Source organism: Rhinoderma darwinii, chromosome 2 (genome assembly GCF_050947455.1).
Source record: "Rhinoderma darwinii isolate aRhiDar2 chromosome 2, aRhiDar2.hap1, whole genome shotgun sequence".
NCBI lineage: Eukaryota > Metazoa > Chordata > Amphibia > Anura > Rhinodermatidae > Rhinoderma > Rhinoderma darwinii.
The window spans coordinates 391,866,399-391,887,535 of record NC_134688.1 but is presented as its reverse complement, the minus strand read 5'-3'; the positions used below and the strand labels follow the sequence as shown (position 1 = coordinate 391,887,535).

The 21,137-nt window shown below is 41.6% G+C and overlaps 1 protein-coding gene across 3 annotated transcripts in view; it reads right to left on the bottom strand.

The window, feature by feature from the left end:
* Positions 1 to 21,137, bottom strand: part of DHRSX (dehydrogenase/reductase X-linked) — a 263,670-nt gene that overhangs the window by 86,048 nt on the left and 156,485 nt on the right. For all 3 annotated transcript variants that reach the window (XM_075853994.1, XM_075853995.1, XM_075853996.1), the window contains exon 4: positions 10,140 to 10,241. In XM_075853994.1, coding sequence (XP_075710109.1) covers positions 10,140 to 10,241 — 102 coding nt within the window. The remainder of the gene's footprint in view (positions 1 to 10,139; positions 10,242 to 21,137) is intronic.

Genomic DNA, 21,137 nt, shown 5'->3' with positions numbered 1-21,137 from the left:
AAGTATCTGTAAATTTGACGCTTTATCAAAAGTATTGGTTTCAGCTAACTGAAGGGCTATTCTGATTACATGCTGGTGACCTACCTAAATCAAAGAGAGAAAGAATAATATATTTTTTCCATCTATCACAATGGCTTTGGGCCGACAACAAACTGCACAGATTACCCTATAAATATCAACACTTGGATTGGCCGAGTTTGCATATAAGTGGCTTATCTCCAACATGCTCGATTTTTCTTTTTTATTCTCCTCAAAAAATTTTATTTTTTCTAACAGCCACAGGACCTCGATTCTTATCGACCACCAATATTTACAAAACAGTTTAACCCCTTCCCGACATTTGCCGTACATGTACGTCATGGAAAGTACTGACTTCCCGCATCTTGCCGTACATGTACGCCAAATGTTTGGGACCGGCTCAGAAGCTGAGCCGGTCCCATCATCACCGGATCTCAGCTGTATCTTACAGCTGACATCCGGCTGTAACGGCGGGGACCGAAATTAGCTTCGATCCCCGCCATTAACCCCTTAAGTGCAGCGCTCAAACGCGATCGCTGCACTTAAGGTGTTTGCAGCTCATCGGAACCCCAGTAATGAAATTGCCGGGGTTCCGGTGGCTGCAATGGCAACCGGAGGCCTAATACTGGCCTCCCGGTCTGCCTAGCACCGAAGCCGGTCAAGATCCGCCCGGCGGCGGAGCCTGATCGGCTTCCGTAGCTGTCGGCAAGATGGCGCCGGGTCAGGAGCTGATCCGGCGTCATCAGCGGTGGAAGTCAGCTGTACTGTACAGCTGACATCCACCTGTAACGGCAGGAACCGGAGCTAGCTCCGATCCCTGCCATTAACCCCTTCGATGCAGCAATCGAAAGCGATTGCTGCATCGTAGCGGTTACTAGCCGATCGCCAGCCCTGACAGGCAATCGGGACTGGCGACTGCTGTTATGGCAACAGGAGACACAATGGTCTCCTGCTCTGCCATTACGGAAGCCGATTTAGGCCCCGCCGGGAGGCGAAGCCTAATCGGCTTGCTGTCAGTGAATGACTGACAGATCTAATACATTGCACTACATAGGTAGTGCAATGTATTAGAAAAAAAAAAATCTGACCGTTGGAACTTCAAGTCCCCTAGTGGGACTTGAGAAAAAGTGTAAAAAAAGTATAAAAAAGTGTAAAAAAAAGTGCACAAAATAAAAGTTTGAAAACAGTAAAAGTTTCAAGTAATCAAATAAAACACAATCCCCCTTTTACTCTTATCAAGTCCTTTATTATTGAAAAATAATAATAAACCATATGTATTTGGTATCGCCACGACCGTAACGACCGGAGGTATCAAAATATTATATTATTTATTGCACGCGGTGAACAGCGTAAAAAAAAACCGTAAAAAACGTTACCAGAGTTTCTGTTTTTTGGTCACTTTGCCCTACAAATATTAGAATAAAAAGTGATCAAAAAGGCGCACATATCCAAAAATGGTACCTATAAAAACTATAGCTCGTCCCGCAAAAAACAAGCCCTCATACAGCTCCGTCGACAAAAAAATGAAAAAGTTATGGTTCTCACAACTTGGCGACAGAAAAAATACATTCTTTTTACAAAAGTAATTTTATTGTGCAAAAAGTTGTAAAACATGAAAAAGTTCTATAAATTAGGTATCGCCGGAATCGTACTGACCCGCAGAATAAAGTTAACATGTAATTTATAACGCATGGTGAACGCTGTATAAAAAAAACGAAAAAAGCTGTGCCAGAATTGCGTTTTTTTGTTTACCTGGCATCCCAAAAAATAGGATAAAAGGTGATCAAAAAGTCGCATGTACCCCAAAATGGTACCAATAATAACTACATCTCGTCCCGCAACAAACCAGCCCTCATACCGCTACGTCTATGAAAAATAAAATTAGTTATGGCTCCAATAAGTCAGGAAATAAAAAAATATGCAGTTGTGCCCGAGGGGAACATTTCTTCTGTTTGAAGAGGCGATTTATCAAGGACCTAAAATTAGGGAACCAGGAAAGGGAGGGCCCAAACATATCCGCTGGAAGCGAGGGGGCCCGTATTATACCAGGACAACACTTCCTAGCAAAATTCCCCAAACTACAAACGCGCGGAGTGTGCTCCAAAAGGGGGATAATAAAGGACGCCATTTATCAGTGCGACACCGGCCTGTGCGGAAAGGATTGCTTCACAGCGTAACACACATCTATGGATCATTTTATTGTTTTTTTTTACCCCATTATTATACCACCTGACTATGCCCCTGATATACTCCGCCCGGCTTACATATGCCCTACATTATAAACGGAAACACCAGTAAGACTCCAAACAAAACTACTACCAAGCAAAATCCACGCTCCAAAAGCCAAATGGCATTTCCTCCCATCTGAACCCTACAGCGTGCCCAAACAGCAGTTTCCTTCCACATATATGGCACCGTCATACCCGGGAGAACCCTTTTAGCAATTTTTGGGGTGTGTGTCTCCAGTGGCATAAGCTGGGCACGACATATTTGCCACTGAATGGCATATCTAGGGAAAAATATAAATTTTTAATTTGCACCATCCACAGCGCATTCATTTATGGAAAAGACCTGTGGGGTGAAAATGCTCACTACACCCCTTAATAAATGCCTTGAGGGGTGCAGTTTCCATAATGGGGTCACTTCCCAGGGGTTTATTTTTATTATTTCACATCTGAGCCTCTGCAGTTGTGAACCAATACTTTGTAAATCGCCAAATTAGGCCTCAATTTTACATGGTACCCTTTCACTCCTGAGCCTGGTCGACTGTCCAGGCAAGAGATTAGGGCCACATGTAGGGTGTTTCTAAAACCAGGAAACCCAGCATAATAATTAGAGAGCTGTCTCGTTATGGTGGCACAAGCTGGGCACCACATATTGTCCACATATCTGTGGAAAAAATCCCATTTTCACTCTGCAACATCGAGTTCACACTAATTTCTACAAAACACCTGCAGGGTTAACATGCTCACTACACCCGTAGGTAAAAGCATTGAGGGGTGTAGTTTCCAAAATGGGGTCACTTCTGGGGGGTTTCCACTGTTTTGGGCCCACAGGCGCCCAGAAACCAATCCAGAAACATCTGCACTCCAAATGGCGGTCCTTCCCTTCTGAGCCCTGCCGTGTGCCCAAACAGCAGTTTATGACCACATATGGGGTATTGCCGTACTCGGTAGAAATTGCTTTACAAATGTTGGGTTCTTTTTTTCCTTTATTTGTTGCGAAAATGAAAAAATTTGCGCTAAAGCTACGTCTTATTGAAGAAAAAGGATTGTTTTTATTTTCACTGCCCAATTCTAATAAATTCTATGAAACATCTGTGGGGTCAAAATGCTCACTACGCCCCTAGATGAATTCCTCAAGAGGTGTAGTTTCCTAAATGGTGTCACTTTTTGGGCGTTTTCATTGTTTTTTCCCCTCAGGGGCTTTGCAAATGTGACATGGCCGCCGCAAACCATTCCTGCTCAATGTGATCTCCAAAAGCCAAATAGCGCTCTTTCCCTTCTAAGCCAAGCCGTGTCTCCAAACAACCGTTTATTACCACATGTGGGGCATTGTTTTACTCGGGAGAAATTGCTTTACAAATTTTGTGGTGCTTTTTCTCCTTCAGTCCTTGTGGAAATGAGTAAAAATAAGCTAAACCTACATTTTCTTTGAAAAAATGTTGATTTTTATTTTCAGGGCCTACTTCCAATAATTTCTGCAAAAAACCTGTGGGGTCAAAGAGCTCACTATACCCCTAAATAATTTCCTCAATGGGTGTAGTCTCCAAAATGGGGTCACTTGTGGGGGGTTTCCACTGTTTTGTCTCCTCAGGGACTTCGTAAATGTGACCTGGCCTCCGCAAACCATTCCTGCTAAACTTGAGCTCCAAAAGCCAAATAGCGCTCTTTGCCTTCTCAGCCCTGCCGTGTCTCCAAACAACCGTTTATTACCACATATGGGGCATTGTTTTACTCGGGAGAGATTGGTTTACAAATTTTACGGTGCTTTTTCTCCTTCAGTCCTTGTGGAAATGAGAAAAAATTAGCTAAACCTACATTTTCTTTGAAAAAATTTAGATTGTCATTTTCAGGGCCTATTTCCAATAATTTATGCAAAAAACCTGTTGGGTCAAAACGCTCACTATACCCCTAGATAATTTCCTCAATGGGCGTAGTTTCCGAAATGGGGTCACTTGTGGGGGGTTTCCACTGTTTTGTCCCCTCAGGGGCTTTGTAAATGTGACCTGGCCTCCGCAAACCATTCCTGCTAAACTTGAGCTCCAAAAGCCAAATAGCGCTCTTTCCCTTCTCAGCCTCGCCGTGTCTCCAAACAACCGTTTATTACCACATGTGGGGTATTGTTTTACTCGGGAGAAATTGCTTTACAAATTTTACGGTGCTTTTTCTCCTTTAGTCTTTGTGAAAATGAGAAAAAAAATCGCTAAACCTACATTTTCTTTGAAGAAATGTTGATTTTAATTTTCACGACCTACTTCTAATAATTTCTGTAAAAAAGCTGTGCGGTCAAAATGCTCACTGTACCCCTAGATAATTTCCTTGAGGTGTGTAGTTTCCCAGATGGGGTCACTTTTGGGGGATTTTGACTGTTTTAGCACCGCAAGAGCCCTTCAAACCTGACATGGTGCCTAAAATTTATTCTAACAAAAATAAGGCCCCAAAATCCACTAGGTGCTCCTTTGCTTCTGAGGCCGGTGCTTCATTCCAGTAGCACGCTACGGCCACATGTGGGATATTTCCTAAAACTGCAGAAACTGGGCAACAAATATTGAGTTGCATTTCTCTGGTAAAACCTTCTGTGTTATAAAAAAAATTGTACTAAAAATTTATTTCTGCAAAAAAATATGAAATTTGTAAAATTCACCTCTACATTGCTTTAATTCCTGTGACATGTGTAAAGGGTTAAGACATTTTCTAAATGCTGTTTTGAATACTTTGAGGGGTGAAGTTTTTAAAATGGGGTGACTTTTTGGGGGTTTCTAATATATAAGGCCCTCAAAGCCACTTCACAACTGAACTGGCCCCTGTAAAAATGGCCTTTTGAAATTTTCTTGAAAATGTGAGAAATTGCTGCTAAAGTTCTAAGCCTTGTGAGGTCATAGAAAAATAAAAGGATGTTCAAAAAACGATGCCAATCTAAAGTAGACATATGGGTGATGTTAATTAGAAACAATTTTGGGTGGTATAACTGCCTGTCTTACAAGCAGATACATTTAAATTGAGAAAAATGCTAATTTTTGCAATTTTTCGCTAAATTTTGGTGTTTTTCACAATTAAATACTGAACATATCGAGCAAATTTTGCCAGTAACATAAAGTCCAATGTGTCACGAGAAAACAATCTCAGAATCGCTTGGATAGGTGAAAGCATTCCGGAGTTATTACCACATAAAGTGACACATGTCAGATTTGAAAAATGAGGCTCGGTCAGGAAGGTCAAAAGTGGCTAAAGAGGGAAGGGGTTAATGTAATAGATTACTTCGTTCTCCTGCAGAAAATACTAAATAACCATGCAGCTTATTGTAAGAGCTTATTTTATAGGTTTTTCAACGTGGTTTATTGTTCCTTTAGTTGCAGTTTAGCGCCTGTGCACACAATCCCCTATTTAAATTAAATAGCTTGATGGCCATAACGTGGCATTGAGAGAGCATTGCCACATTTCAGTAATTGTCTGAGGCACCTGAAATATGGCGTTTAATCTTTAGTTGTCTATAACACTGCCTGCAGTTCAGTGGCCACCAACGAATAAAGATTGCCATTAGTCTTAATGTCCTCAGAGGTAGCGCTAATTCTGAATTTGTTTCAGTGTGAGTGATGTTTCTAGACTAAATCCTGGCAGTGAGCAGTTAGTCTGTCATTACAGTGTCTGCTGGGAGCATTTCTCTGTCTGTTTGGATGGAGTTTTGTTGTATAATCTAAATTGGAAAAGCAAGTTTAGGACAGTGACCAAATTATCGAAATATAGAGCCATGCGAGGACTTCAAAATAAGGGTAATATGTAAAATGGTAAAGTTATAATGTGTTTATCTACCGTGGGTCTCTTTAATGGATATGAGGCATTTTCAGACATCAGACATATATGTACAATTACCACTGGGCTACTTTTCATGAAGCTTGTGAGAATACTATTGTATATTTCACTATATTATTACCAGAACTGCCACTGCTATACCTAACAAAATTACTAGTGGAACATTTTCATATTAAAGTATATAAAAAGTATGTCAAATAATATCATATCTTCTTGACTGTAAAACAAAATAATTATTTCATGGTGAAGTGGTGATTTATTTAGAGGGACAATACCATCCATAGGCACCATTAGGATATTTGGAAGTCATATAAGAGTGCCCCCTGCTTTGCCCCCATTCTATTACGCAGAGCAGTTTTTGCTTTGAAGAACTTTGCACACCTCTCGGGTTAACAGAGTGGAGTGTTTTATAACTGAATGTAAGCTGACACGTTGAAAAAGTTTGTAGATTCAGTGATCCAAGAATTGCCAATTGTAGCAGATCTGAATTTACTGTTTACTCAATTTTATATTTCAGTAATACCTATAGTCCTATAAAAATAAAAAAAAGTGGCCACTAAAATGCTGTGTATACATGACTTCCTGTCAGTTAGTAGAGGCCTGGTGGGGTATAGTGGGGAAAATGGATGTTCTTTACATTAACAATGTGGCACTGTGGCCAATATATATATATTGTACCTGGAATTATAGGGATTCTAGGTCTAGTATTTTATGAACACTATGGAGAGCATGTAGGCAAAATGGTATTATATATGCCCTACAAGTTGAATTTTGTTAGCACAATGGCTAGTATCATGAGGGCACTTCTATATATGCATTAGAGCTGGCAGTGTTGGAATGGCATGGACCGTGTACCTGATATTATTACATAGGTTTGGCTACATCTAGTATTTTTTAGGCAGCATGTGTAATATACTTGAAGTATTTATCTTTACATGTACACTCATATGGCTGTATTTTTATGCATCATATTATAGTCACTTATATGACTGGTAATATTTTATGGGCACTGTATGTCACAAATGTATATATGTGGTTGTGGGAGAATGTGTGTGTGTGTGTGTGTGTGTGTATATATAGGGTGGTATTGGAGCTAAAGCTTATATTTGCAGGTAGTTTAGCTATAGGTAAGACAACACTGAAAAGTTTGCAGTAGAGCACTAGTAATGGCACATACACTATTATATAAAAAGTATGTAGACACCCCCTAACTATAAAAGGTCTGGTGTTCCTGCCACACTTATTGCAAGCAGGTGAATAAAATCAAGCACAGAGCCGTGCAATCTCCATAACCAAACATTGCTAGAAGTATAGGTCGTACTGAAAAGCTCAGTGACTAAAAAAGTGGCAAATGTCATAGGATGTCACCTTAGCTAGATCGACTTAGGTCAACTGTAAGTGCTGTTATTGTGAAGTGAAGGAGTGAATGGGAGAAGGCTGTAATACTGTGAACCGCCACTACAAGTCTGTCGGCAATTCACAGTATGAGCAGATAAGGAAAGTTTGTCCACTTACTCCCCTCTGCTACGATGTAATTAAAGTTCTCCTCCATGGGGAACTATACAGTGAAGGAAATAAGTATTTGATCCCTTGCAGATTTTGTAAGTTTGCTCACTGTCAAAGACCTGAACAGTCTAGAATTTTTAGGTTAGGTTAATTTTACCAGTGAGAGATAGATTATATATAAAAATTAAAAAAAACAGAAAATCACATTGTCAAAATTATATATATTTATTTGCATTGTGCACAGAGAAATAAGTATTTGATCCCTTTGGCAAACAAGACTTAATACTTGGTGGCAAAACCCTTGTTGGCAAGCACAGCAGTCAGACGTTTTTTGTAGTTGATGATGAGGTTTGCACACATGTTAGATGGAATTTTGGCCCACTCCTCTTTGCAGATCATCTGTAAATCATTAAGATTTCGAGGCTGTCGCTTGGCAACTCGGATCTTCAGCTCCCTCCATACGTTTTCGATGGGATTAAGGTCTGAAGACTGGCTAGGCCACTCCATGACCTTAATGTGCTTCTTTTTGAGCCACTCCTTTGTTGCCTTGGCTGTATGTTTCGGGTCATTGTCGTGCTGGAAGACCCAGCCACGAGCCATTTTTAATGTCCTGGTGGAGGGAAGGAGGTTGTCACTCAGGATTTGACGGTACATGGCTCCATCCATTCTCCCATTGATGCTGTGAAGTAGTCCTGTGCCCTTAGCAGAGAAACACCCCCAAAACATAATGTTTCCACCTCCATGCTTGACAGTGGGGACGGTGTTCTTTGGGTCATAGGCAGCATTTCTCTTCCTCCAAACACGGCAAGTTGAGTTAATGCCAAATAGCTCAATTTTAGTCTCATCTGAACACAGCACCTTCTCCCAATCACTCTCAGAATCATACAGATGTTCATTTGCAAACTTCAGACGGGCCTGTACATGTGCCTTCTTGAGCAGGGGGACCTTGCGGGCACTGCAGGATTTTAATCCATTACGGCCTAATGTGTTACCAATGGTTTTCTTGGTTACTGTGGTCCCAGCTGCCTTGAGATCATTAACAAGTTCCCCCCGTGTAGTTTTCGGCTGAGCTCTCACCTTCCTCAGGATCAAGGATACCCCACGAGGTGAGATTTTGCATGGAGCCCCAGATCGATGTCGATTGACAGTCATTTTGTATGTCTTCCATTTTCTTACTATTGCACCAACAGTTGTCTCCTTCTCACCCAGCGTCTTACTTATGGTTTGTATCCCATTTCAGCCATGTGCAGGTCTATGATCTTGTCCCTGACATCCTTAGAAAGTTCTTTGGTCTTGCCTATGTTGTAGGGGTTAGAGTCAGACTGATTCATTGAGTCTGTGGACAGGAGTCTTTTATACAGGTGACCATGTAAGACAGCTGTCTTTAATGCAGGCACCAAGTTGATTTGGAGCGTGTAACTGGTCTGGAGGAGGCTGAACTCTTAATGGTTGGTAGGGGATCAAATACTTATTTCTCTGTGCACAATGCAAATAAATATAATTTTGACTATGTGATTTTCTGTAGTTTTTTTTAAATATAATCTATCTCTCACTGGTAAAATTAACCTAGCCTAAAAATTCTAGACTGTTCATGTCTTTGACAGTGGGCAAACTTACAAAATCAGCAAGGGATCAAATACTTATTTCCTTCACTGTAAGCCCTGACAGCTGTAGACCTTCGGGACCGGCTAGGAGTTGCAGATTTTTCCCACAGATTGCATTCAACAGGGAACTTGTTACCATCTTAAAGAGGTATTCCCATCTTGTAAAGTGATGGCATATCGTTACGATTTGCCAAAACTTTATGAACGGTTGTGGTCTGACCTCTGGGACCCTCACCGATCCTGAGAATAAAAATGCTGCAGCGCTGATTTAGCACTGCACTCCCTTCACTGTGTTTCCCTGCACAATGGAGCTCCCAGCCACCAGGCTGTGCAGGGAACTGCACAGCAGCCCTCAATTGAATGGGGCAGTGTTGTAGTTCAATGCACAGAGGGTAGCTGGGAGCACCGCTGTGCAGGGAAAAACAGTGAAGGGGCAAGAAGGCTAAATCAAAGCTGCAGCCCTTTCATTGTTTACCAGACTCCGCTTCATATTTTAGTAGTAGCGGTGCCTGGTATTACATCTCAGAGCAGTTCAGTCCCATTCAAGTGTTGGAGACAGTATTACGTTTTATACCAGCCGCCATATAAATAAATAGATGCCATTAACTCTTTTATTTGTTTTTTTAATCAAGGTACTGGCTATGGCTTATAGAACAGAAGGAATTTTCCTCATTTGTCCTTGTTCATTAGCTTCTTATCCATTTCCCATGAGAAACATCCATCTCTAGCATAGCAAATGAGATTCTAGTTTAGAAAGCTTTGAATACTAATACAGATCATGACCAACTCCTATCTTGTACTAAATAGCATGTTACATTTATTTAGCTAGTGGCAATTATAGTAAAATGTGTATTAAAGATCTAAATGTCCTGCTATTATCCTTTAAAGAGCCATTAAAAAAGTTATAATACATTACGGTATAATACAAATGGCAATCACTCGTGATCAAAAAACAATCCAAGATCAGTCAATGACTCACCGTTGTTAACCAGAACATGGAGGTCCAGATTTTTTGCTTTGAAATTCTGTACACAATTCCGTATGGACTTCATGGAAGCCAAATCACAGAATAAAAATTCCACTGAGAAAGAAGAAAATACACTTATAAATACATTTTCAAAGGCTTCCGAGAAGCAGTGAAGTTTCTATTCCTTTTTACACTAGAACTAGAGAATTAATCATAGACTTTTGGCAGATGAAAAAAGAAAAAGTGCTTCTAATATACATCCCATTATTGAGGAAAAGCAACTGAATTTGGAGAAAGCAATGTTTCAGCTAGTCACAAGAATATAATAAACCAAGTTCCTGAAATATTGGACAACCACTATTATTTACATATAGAATGACCAGAGTTGCCAAAGGCCAGTGACAGCGGAACAAGGTAGGACGGGGGTCAGGGGGTCCGTTCTAGATATAGGTGCAGATACCTGAGGTGGGATCCACATCTATCGGACATTTATGCCACATTCTGTGGATATGTCATATATTTCCGAGATGAGAATACCCCTTTGACTTTCTAATAAGACTTGCATTGCAATGGTGACCTAAATCCCAAGTAGTAATTATGTTCCTAAAATGTCAAAATGAAATAGCAGAGTGCAAATTACACTTTTTAAATGTAAAGAGACAATCTGTTTAACTGAAAACTGAAATGCATTTTTGTTTGTCATATATCCATATGTATATATCCTTAGCAATCTTTCACGCTCTTTAAAGGGGATTGTCACCTAACTGTATAATTCTTTAGCTAAAGCACGTGTCCAAGTTGATAAAAGATTAACATATGAAATCTTAAATATTAGATAAACTGCACCTACTACTATTACAGATATAGTGATTAGGATTACAAATTGGAACCAATCGTAAATCAAATTTTTGACTATATAGATATGTAGATATAAAATAGACAATCAATAAGAGACCGTCCCTATGGGTCAGGTACTGTATATGATCTGCACTTCCTGTACATTGCATCTGCAGTTAGATCATTTGCAGAGGCGTAACCAGGAAGTGCCGGACCCTGTGCCGCCCACCCCTCCCCCGCGATCAGACAAACATATATATATATATATATATATATTTACTAAACTCTCCTCTGTCTTCACTTGTCCTTGAGGAGGTTATGTGCTGCATTGCGTATAACATCCTGACGCTACCCAGCATCAGGACCTTGCATGTGGCACCTGATAAGGCAGCCTGAGGGGATCTTCCCCTCCGAGCCCGTACACAAAATTACATGACTTTTGCAAGCGAGCAGTGGCGTAAGGATCGCAGTCACCTCCAAATAACCTTTTGTCAGTAAAATTATGTGGTTTCAGTGTAAATTAATGTGTGACTTTTTCATAATGGTAGTCAATAATACTAAAGTAATTGTCAAATAAGCTCTGATCGGTAATGCTTAAACGTCTCATAGGAACACCGTTTCATAACCTTATTTAAAGCTTCAAAGACATTATAGTTCATATCAAGTTCAGGTTGGATAAAAAAAAAAAAATCATGTAAAAGTCAAATCCCTGTTCCTGCGAAAGGAAATGCTAAGTATATAAATTAAAATGACCTACTTCAAAGTCGTGCATTAAAACCATACAAGCCTCAATGTTCCTCCAGACACTTAAACTATGAAAATACTGGCAAAAGTGTCTCTGGAATAGGCGGTCAGTAGAGACAAATTTTGTATTTTTCCAAAACAGCTTTCATTTTGACCAAGTAAGAAACTCAAACAAATTGGGTAAATTATAATTTTTAAGTGGAAAATGTCTGTACTTATAAAAAAAAGAACGCAGCACTAATATTTATCAACCTATAATGAAGAAAAAAGGTATTTTGTCATGTTCTTCAAACATTAAGAAAAACTGAGACAAATTAGATTAGATAAATTATGTAAGAAAAAAATCCTTTTTTTTTTTTGGGGACTCCCAGCCCACGGTCTCTTCCTGTGAGGCAACTATTTTAAAGGTAAATGTTCACAATTTTAGCATCGACACCCACAGCCAAATGTTCACATATAGTATTTATTTTAATTGAATGGTTGTTTAAATATGTAAAGCCACATGTACAAGCATAGTTCCCTCTCTGAGTCTCTCAAAGTCAATCAAAGTCTGATATGGTTCCCCTTAGGGCAGATTCAGACGAACGTTGCGTTTTTGCGCGCGCAAACAACGCGGCGTTTTGCGCGCGCAAAAACCACTTGACAGCTGCGTGTGTCATCCGTGTATGATGCGCGGCTGCGTGATTTTCGCGCAGCCGCCATCATAGAGATGAGGCTAGTCGACGCCCGTCACTGTCCAAGGTGCTGAAAGAGCTAACTGATCGGCAGTAACTCTTTCAGCACCCTCGACAGTGAATGCCGAACACAATATCGAGAAACCTGTTAAAAAAAAAGAAAAAGTTCGTACTTACCGAGAACTTCTCTCCCGGCCGTTGCCTTGGTGACGCGCCTCTCTTGACTTCGGGCCCCACCTCCCTGGATGACGCGGCAGTCCATGTGACCGCTGCAGCCTGTGCTTGGCCTGTGATTGGCTGGAGCTGTCACTTGGACTGAATTGTCATCCCGGGAGGTCAGACTGGAGGAAGAAGACGGGAGTTATCGGTAAGTCAGAACTTCGTTTTTTTTTTACAGGTTCATGTATATTGGGATCGGAAGTCACTGTCCATGGTGCTGAAACAGTTTAACTCTTTCAGCACCCTGGACAGTGACTATCTCCTGACGTCGCGTACCGGAAATTTTTTTGCCGGGTTCGGCAAAAACGAGTTCGGCCGAACCCGGTTTAGTTCGGTTCGGTTGTCCGGGTTCGCTCATCTTAAAGACACGCCGTTTGGATGTTTGGAAACAGAAAATCACGTGGTGCTTTTCTGTTTACATTCATCCTTTTGACAGCTGGTGCGCTGTTTCAGTCGGTTCGCACGGAATTGCTTCCGTGCGACCTGCGTGGTTTTCACGCACCCATTGACTTCAATGGGTGCGTGATGCGCGAAATACGCGGAGATATTGAGCATGTCGCGCTTTTTGCGCAGCTGACAAACGCTGCGCAAAAAGCACGGACTGTCTTTACTGCCCCATAGACTTGTATTGGTCTGTGCGTGGCGCGTGAAAACCACGCGGCCCGCACGGACCCAATACACGTTCGTGTGAATCCCCCCTTACTCAAAACATTTTGAGTAGGCCTTCTCTATTTACAATAGGCTACTTTTCAGCCCTTCAAGGACCACTTTGAGTTTAGTTTATACAAATGCACCTATGAAGCCCTCTTCATGGTAGATGACTCAAGTTAAAGGGTTTAAAATCTGTGAAGCAATCAAGCCCCTACTAAAACATAACTTTTCATCTAAAGGAAATGAAAAATTACTAAAACAATCATGCGATTATTGATGGAGTCGTCAACCTTCGGATCAAGTTCAATATCTGAAGTCTGAGGTTTAAACCCATCACACCATACAGAAAGAGATGATAAAATTGGCTCCAGAACATTGACGCACTTACTACAATGTAGGTTCCATGTGGTCTGTGTGAAAGGTGAAAATGAACCACAATGTTCCTGACCCTGTAACGAAAATCCCTAGTCTGCCCCTCAGAGAGCACCCGTGCCGAAAAGGGCACCCCTATAAAGCTTACCCAGGTAATCCCTAATGTTTAGAGTCGCACATAATTCTAGATGCGTTTCAACCACTAGTAATGTGGTATCATTAGTAGTTAAACCACAGGTAGGTTAGCAATAAATAACAGCAGTGCTTAAGACGGTAACTGTCTGGTGACCAACATCACGTTATGACTATGAAGCAGGTAGATGCACAAAGAACTACAAGAGTGCAGGCAGTGGCGTAACTACAGTTGTAGCAGCCGTAGCAGATGTTACGTGGCCCGCGGCATAAGAGGGCCTGTGCCGCCCACCGACACGGCCCCCCCCCATGCCCAGTGGCGCAGCTAGCAGCTGTCATGGCTGCTACAGCGGTAGTGCCTCTACTACGGGGCCCTAACATTCATTGGCCAGGCGATATGGGCCCCCTCATGCCCGGTGGTGTTGCTAGCACCAGAGGGAGCCCCGGTTCTAGAGACCGCCACATTCAATTGTATCTGCATTCTCAGGACACAGATACAATTGATTACTATAGGCTGCAGGCCACGTTAGGCCTGCAGCCTATAAGGCGCTGGGAAGACTCCCTGCATCCCACTGGCCTGTGCAAGCATCCCGCCCGGAGGATATGCAGAGCTCCCTCCGTCGCGGGAACGGGCAAAGGTAAGTACAATGTAGATTTATTTTTTGGGCGGCTGTATGGCAATGTGCAGGGGGGATTGCTGTGTAGCACTATATACAAGGGGGGAGCAGGGTGGCACTATATACAAAAGAGGGGAGCTGTGTAGCACTATATACAAGGGAAGGGCACTGTGTGGCACTATATACAAGGGGGATGTGGGGCACTATATAAAAAGGGGAGGGCTGTGTGGCACTATATACAAGGGGACGGTGTGGCACTATATACAAGGGGGGAGCTGTGTAGCACTATATAAAAGGGGGGCTGTGTGGCACTATTAAGGGGGGGCTGTGTGGCAATATCTAATAGGGGGGCTTTATGGCAAAATTTACAAGGGGGAGGGCTGTGAGGCACTTTCTACGGGGGGCCGTGTGTGGCGCTATCCACAGGGATCTGTGTGTGGAGCTATCTACAGGGAGCTGTGTGGCACTATCTAATAAGGGGGGCTTTGTGGCACTATATACAAGGGAGGGGTACTGTGTGGCACTATATACAAGGGAGGGGGCTGTGTGAAACTATATACAGGGGGAGGTGGGGCGCTATCTACAAGTGGGGTGTGACACTGTCTGAAGAGGTGCTGTATAGCACTGTCTACAGGGGGGCTGTATGGCACAATCTACAGGGGGGCTGTATGGCACAATCTACAGGGGGCTATATAGCACTGTCTACAGGGAGCTGTATGGCACAATCTACAGGGGGCTGTATGGCACAATCTACAGGGGGCTGTATAGCACTGTGTACAGGGGGGCTGTATGGCACAGTCTACAGAGGGGGCTGTATGGCACAATCTACAGAGGAGCTTTATAGCACTGTCTACAGGGGGGCTATATGGCACAATTCACAGGGGGAACTATCTATAAGGGGGGCTCAGTGTGGAACCTAGGGGAGGGTGGACCAGTCAAATGTTTGCTATGGGGCCCAGTATTTCCTAGTTACGCCCCTGAGTGCAGGATATTATAATGAAAAACCACTCACACCGACAGCTCCATGCCAAAAAAAAGTAGGAGGGCGTTAGTAGCATCAGTTGTGCTGTAGCAAAAAGGATTGGATGAATCAACCAGGGAATACTTCTCGCTAGTCCTGGGCGATTAATCAAATTAATTAGATTAATTCACACTCAAGGGCTCTCACGATTCTGTTTTCCTCTTGCGGCTGTGCTGCAAGAGGAAGCTCCGTCCCGCCACCTCGTCAATGCCTGATCTGCCCCGTTCTGTCCGTGCTTCCCCATGGAACTGCTGTTCTGTACGTTACAAAATTATGCAGTACAGAACAGCAGTTCCGTGGGAAAGCAGAGACTCCTAGTATATAGCCACACCGCCCCACTGTAGATAGCATCCCCCTTGCATATCCCACCCCCACCAGCCCCCTTGCATATCCCACTACCGCCTCCTTGCAGATCGCACCCTCCCTCCCTTGTAGATCGCACCCGCCTCCCTTGTAGATCGTAACCCCCCTCCCTTGTGGATGTAGGCATTGGCACAATATGTGGGCATTGTGGCACTAGATGTGGGCAGTGTGGCATTATGTGGGTACTATCTACATGGACATTGCGGCACCATCTACATGGGCACTGTGGCACTATGTCACTATATGTAAGCACTGTGGCACTATATGTGGGCAGTGTGGCATTATATGTGGGCTGAGTGGCACTCTGTGGGCACTATCTACATGGACATTGCGGCACTATTTACATGAGCACTGTGGCACTTTGTCACTATATGTGGGCACTGTGGCACTATCTACAGGGACATTGCGGCACTTTCTAATTTTTTTATTTTTTTTACCGGCCATGAAAAATGGACAGGAGGGGAAATGGATGAGAATTTGGAGACACTGATGCAAAATGGACATGATAAACAAACAATTGACCAGTTTTTAATACTATGAATCCAGGAGTGCAGTTCACATGTACCGTGCTCGGGCTAGGAAATCCGGCGGACACACGGATCGTTTTTTACGGTCATGTGAATCGGGCCTTAATGTAATTTATTTAAAACCCCATCGTGAGGCTGCTACAGCACAGGGTCCTGCTCAGACTTCAGACACTATAATGTAATGTCTCCCCAGAGTGCCCGCTCGGCACTATCTGCCTGGCCCTGCTGCAATATACACTGCTCTCACCTGCAATGTCGGAGACCGGCTGTGGGGGTGACGGGCAGAGGTTGGATGTTAGTGCATGCAGTATATAATTGATTATAGATTTGGTTAACCTGTTCCCTGCCGGGAACACAGAAGTTATAATTAGATAGACATTTTCCCAACTGTATTTGATAAAAAAAAAGTATTTGCAGAGGTTAAAAGTTGTGAAGTTCCGTACAATAATTCTAGCAATACATGTTAAAGAGTTATTTATATAGAGAAAATTTATAAAATTATCTCTTGGTTTTACTGTTAAATAAACAGAAAAAAATAAGAAAAATCGAGATTCAAATCGAAAATCATCCACGGGGTTGAAAAAAAATCTAGATTTTATTTTTGGGCAAAATCGCCCAGCCCTACTTCTCGCTATTGGTCTATTAACAAATGATAGTCAAAATTACCTGTAAGATATCACTGTCTCCACATCTCCCAGTTATAATAAAACACCTAATTTGGATCCGAATTTCCTAAGACGTCCCACGTCATCAAGTCTGTGCGTTTTCAGCGTACTATTGTTACCGCATACTATATGTGAAATGATTATGCCATTATGTCGGTTGAATATATTTACGCCTTAAAGTTTATTATTACCTTGGTAACCAGCGTTTAGTATTCATGTGTTTGCGCTCTTTGAAAAGTGGTAGCGGTATATACAAATCTACAAGTCTAAGATCAACCATGCCTCCACGTCCATAGTTAGCCAACTAATATTTGGGGTTTTGGAAAAAACAAAGCTTTTGGGCTATTAGCAAATTCAGGTAATCTAAGTAGAGAATTATATGTATACAGTCGGGAGACATAATATCTAGCTCCCTAAAATGTCAAAGAGTTACAGTAAGAACGAATCAGCTCCTGTAAATACCATGAAAATACGGTCATGATTTAGACCAATTAGCAAAGCATATTATTGTGGATCAAGCATAAAATCAACATATCATGAAATAGCTAGTGTTGGATGGACAAATATAAGCAAGATTGATACACAAAGAAATGTGCAGTATAGCTGGCCTGGCATAAAGAGGACTACTACAGAAAGCAAGTGTTAGCGAGTACGTCATTAAGTCCAATGGGCTGAACTGACATCACCCTAAAAATCCATTAAGACTTCTTTTGGAGAATTCTCTTATCCCAAGCTCCCCTTCACCCATTGGTGATCATATGATATCAAGACCCCAAAATTACATTGATTCCCAGCTTGTATTATGCACTTTTCTCTTACATTGGGGGATGGAGGTCTCATCCTCCCTATGAATGTCTCCAATAAGGTCTCTAATTCTCCTGCATAACTCCCTAATACTTTTACCAATATTGTGTTTTAGGCCTGAGCTTGTTGAAAGTCTTGTATAGAAAATTGCTCACCTGTTACGGAGCTCGTCAAACTTTTACAGACCTCGATTTAACTGCAGGCTCTACATCCGCCACATTAATAGCAACCCATTACCTTCCTGTCCAACCAGGTGCCAAGCACCTTCAGGGCCATGAAATGGCTTCTTAGCAGGCGGTCTCTAATACTACTACCTTTGTGATAACTGATAACAAGTTTGGGTAGAGTAACTCCCTAGAGTCAGGGTCCAGACGAAGAAGGCTCCAACATTTATTCAGTATTTGTCTGATCTCATCTCTTTCCCGATAATTGTCAAATCAAGACGTGTTCCTTTTTGTATAGTTTGCTGCCTTGGTATAAGTAGTGATGTACAGTCCCTTGAGAGGGCTGTTTCGATAGGACTCTCCTCGCACTCTAGTGGGAAATCCTCCCCGTAAAAATAGATTTTCAGATCTGATGCATGAGAATTAAAAGTATTTAAATCTGAACAGTTTCTCCTCAGACTAATATACTGCCCGTCTGGTATCCCTTTCTTAAGGGACCAAAGGTTGGTGGGTCTCCCATCTGCAAAGTCAGTTTGTGGCAGTTTGTTTACAGAATACGCAATGAGTGACTCCTCATGGTTTTTATGTATAAGCAAGGAACGGTAAAGTATGTATCTCACACGTGAAGGGTAATTCACAAATTGACACTTTATGGGCAGACCATTATTCAGTGAGTTTAAGTTAAAGCGGTCAGTCTAGGCTTGATTGACATCGACCAGCAGACACTTCAAAAGTAACTTGATCCGGCACAGAAGTTGTTAAAACTTGTTTTCCACTGTACGCTTTATTACTGCTGCTATACGTGGATATGTTCAGAAATGTCTCCCTAGCCCCTATATAGCAGTTTAGGGTCGTGAAAACAGATGTCAACCCCTGTGATAGTAGTAGGAGATCCCGACAGGGGGGCAACCCCACCTCTCGTACCACAATCAGCATATTTTTAGAGGTGTTGTCCAGACAGGACAAGCCCTTTAATATATTTTATGTGCTCATAATCATGTGCACAGGACACCAGGTAAAAATGGAAGCACATTCTCCATTTACTTCTTATTTTTGCCAATTACATAGACATCAGAAAATTATTAGTTCACTTTAACTGTTAAATCTTAAGCTTGTTTTTTTTATATATATTGCCCTAATTTTCCTGATGTCACATGTACACTGCGTATATTTCACAAAGTACACAATCTGCTGCCAAGCTCTAGGCAGAACAAGTAAAATGTGCACATCTTGCAAACCCCACTATCCTGGCTTAATGCCCCATGTTCTTAATGTGGAAATGGGTGCAGTTGTAAAATAAAAAAACAAAAATAAACAGGCATGTGACATTGAAAAATCTTTTACACTTTCACTTAGCGGCACAATCTATACCGCTGTTCATTACACCACGATATACAATATATGCACTTTATGGTTTCCTTTTTTTCAATTAACTTCCTGACTTTTCCGCCACACAAAGAACATCCAAATGATAGCACTTTTGTATACCATGGCATTTATATTTAATTGTGTGATATTTTTAAAACAAAGCCCCTTTACAGTGGGTAATTTATCTTCAGATACGCCAAAATAAATCACTGCCAGAGAAGGGCGGAAAGACAGCGTGTAGCAAACTCTTCATGCTTCATGTTTGTTGCAGTAGTGTGCGCCACATTAAACCATCCATACTTTATACACAACTCATTACAGGCACAGTGGGCGGAAATTCATTAATGGCCAAAGTGACTATTCTCGCTGCTACAGACTGGAAAACCCAATGTTTTCATACAGTATTTCTAGCTAGAGGGAGACCACAGTTTATCATTTCATTTTTAACTGATCTTCTTATCTACACTCTGAATGTGAGAGAGGGATGGATATACATTACGAGAACATCAAAATAAAACAAAATGAATAATGAAAAAATATATATATTTTTAAAGAACAGACAATTCAGCTACAGACTGTTCTTTGCTATTATGGATACATTGGCTACTATAATATATACTGTGGACACAGACATTTAGCTTCTACACTCAACAAGCAACTAGAGGAGCGCTTGCCCCTCTAGATGTAAAAGCTTTTTTTTTATTTTTTAATATACGCATATGTGGATCAAGTGTGGGTAGTACAAATTCTTTCGAAAAATGACAGCATAGTAGTTACATCTCTTTTAACTAGGAAAAAAAAGATCTAAACTAACCCTCACTTATCCAGAGGAAGAAAAAAAAAAAGTTATTACAGGGTGTGGCCTATTTTATCGCAAAGGAAAAAAACTTCCTCTTAATCCCCTGCTGGCGATCAGACTGGAATTGCGTTCTGCTAAATATGTGAATCGTGTTCTGCTAAATATGTTTATCAATTTGTCATGTTAAACTGTGATCCCTGATTGTGTAACAACCAGCTTCATAGCTCTCCAGAAGGTGCTGCAGCATTACTTTGAAGTGACTTCACACTATTTTTTCGCAATATTTTTTGTTTAACCCATAAAGAACCAGCTCATTTTGGGGGGGTTCAGGACCGAGTGTTTTCCCATTGATATAGCTCTATGTTGGCTTGTGTTTTTTGCAGATCTAATTTTTATTTCCAGCTTTTTTGGATGCATATAATTCGTTGTACTTTTTTTTTTTTTTTTTTTTGTTAGGGGGGAGGGATCAAAAAATAACAACTCCATTCTTTTTTTTTTTTTTTTGCACTGAGAGTTTCTCCCTCTGTCAAACACCATAGATGCCATTGTCTCTAATCACCATCCGCATCAAAGTTCACACATATACACACATATTTGCTTCTTTTGAAGCCAGTGAAGAAGTGTGTGTTTGTGTATCTATCTAATCAACACTATATTGTATATAGGCATCTAAGGGCTTAAACATCCCAATTGTGATTGATTCCAGTCATTGCAGCAGAGGCTCAGGTGTAAGGGTATGTTCACATGGCCTATTTTCGGCCGTTTTTCGGGCTGTAAACGTCCGAAAAATCGGTAGCAGAACGTTTACAAACATCTGCCCATTGATTGCAATGGGAAAAACGTTGTTTTTGTTCCGACGGGCCGTTTTTTTACGCGGCCGTTTTGAAAAACAGTCACGTAAGAAAATGGCCGCGAAAAAGAAGTGCAGGTCACTTCTTGTGGCGTTTTTGGAGCCGTCTTTCATAGACTCTACTGAAAACAGCTCCAAAAACGGCCGTAAAAATGCATCAAAATACGCTGCGAAAATCGCGAGTGGCTTAAAAAACTTCTGAA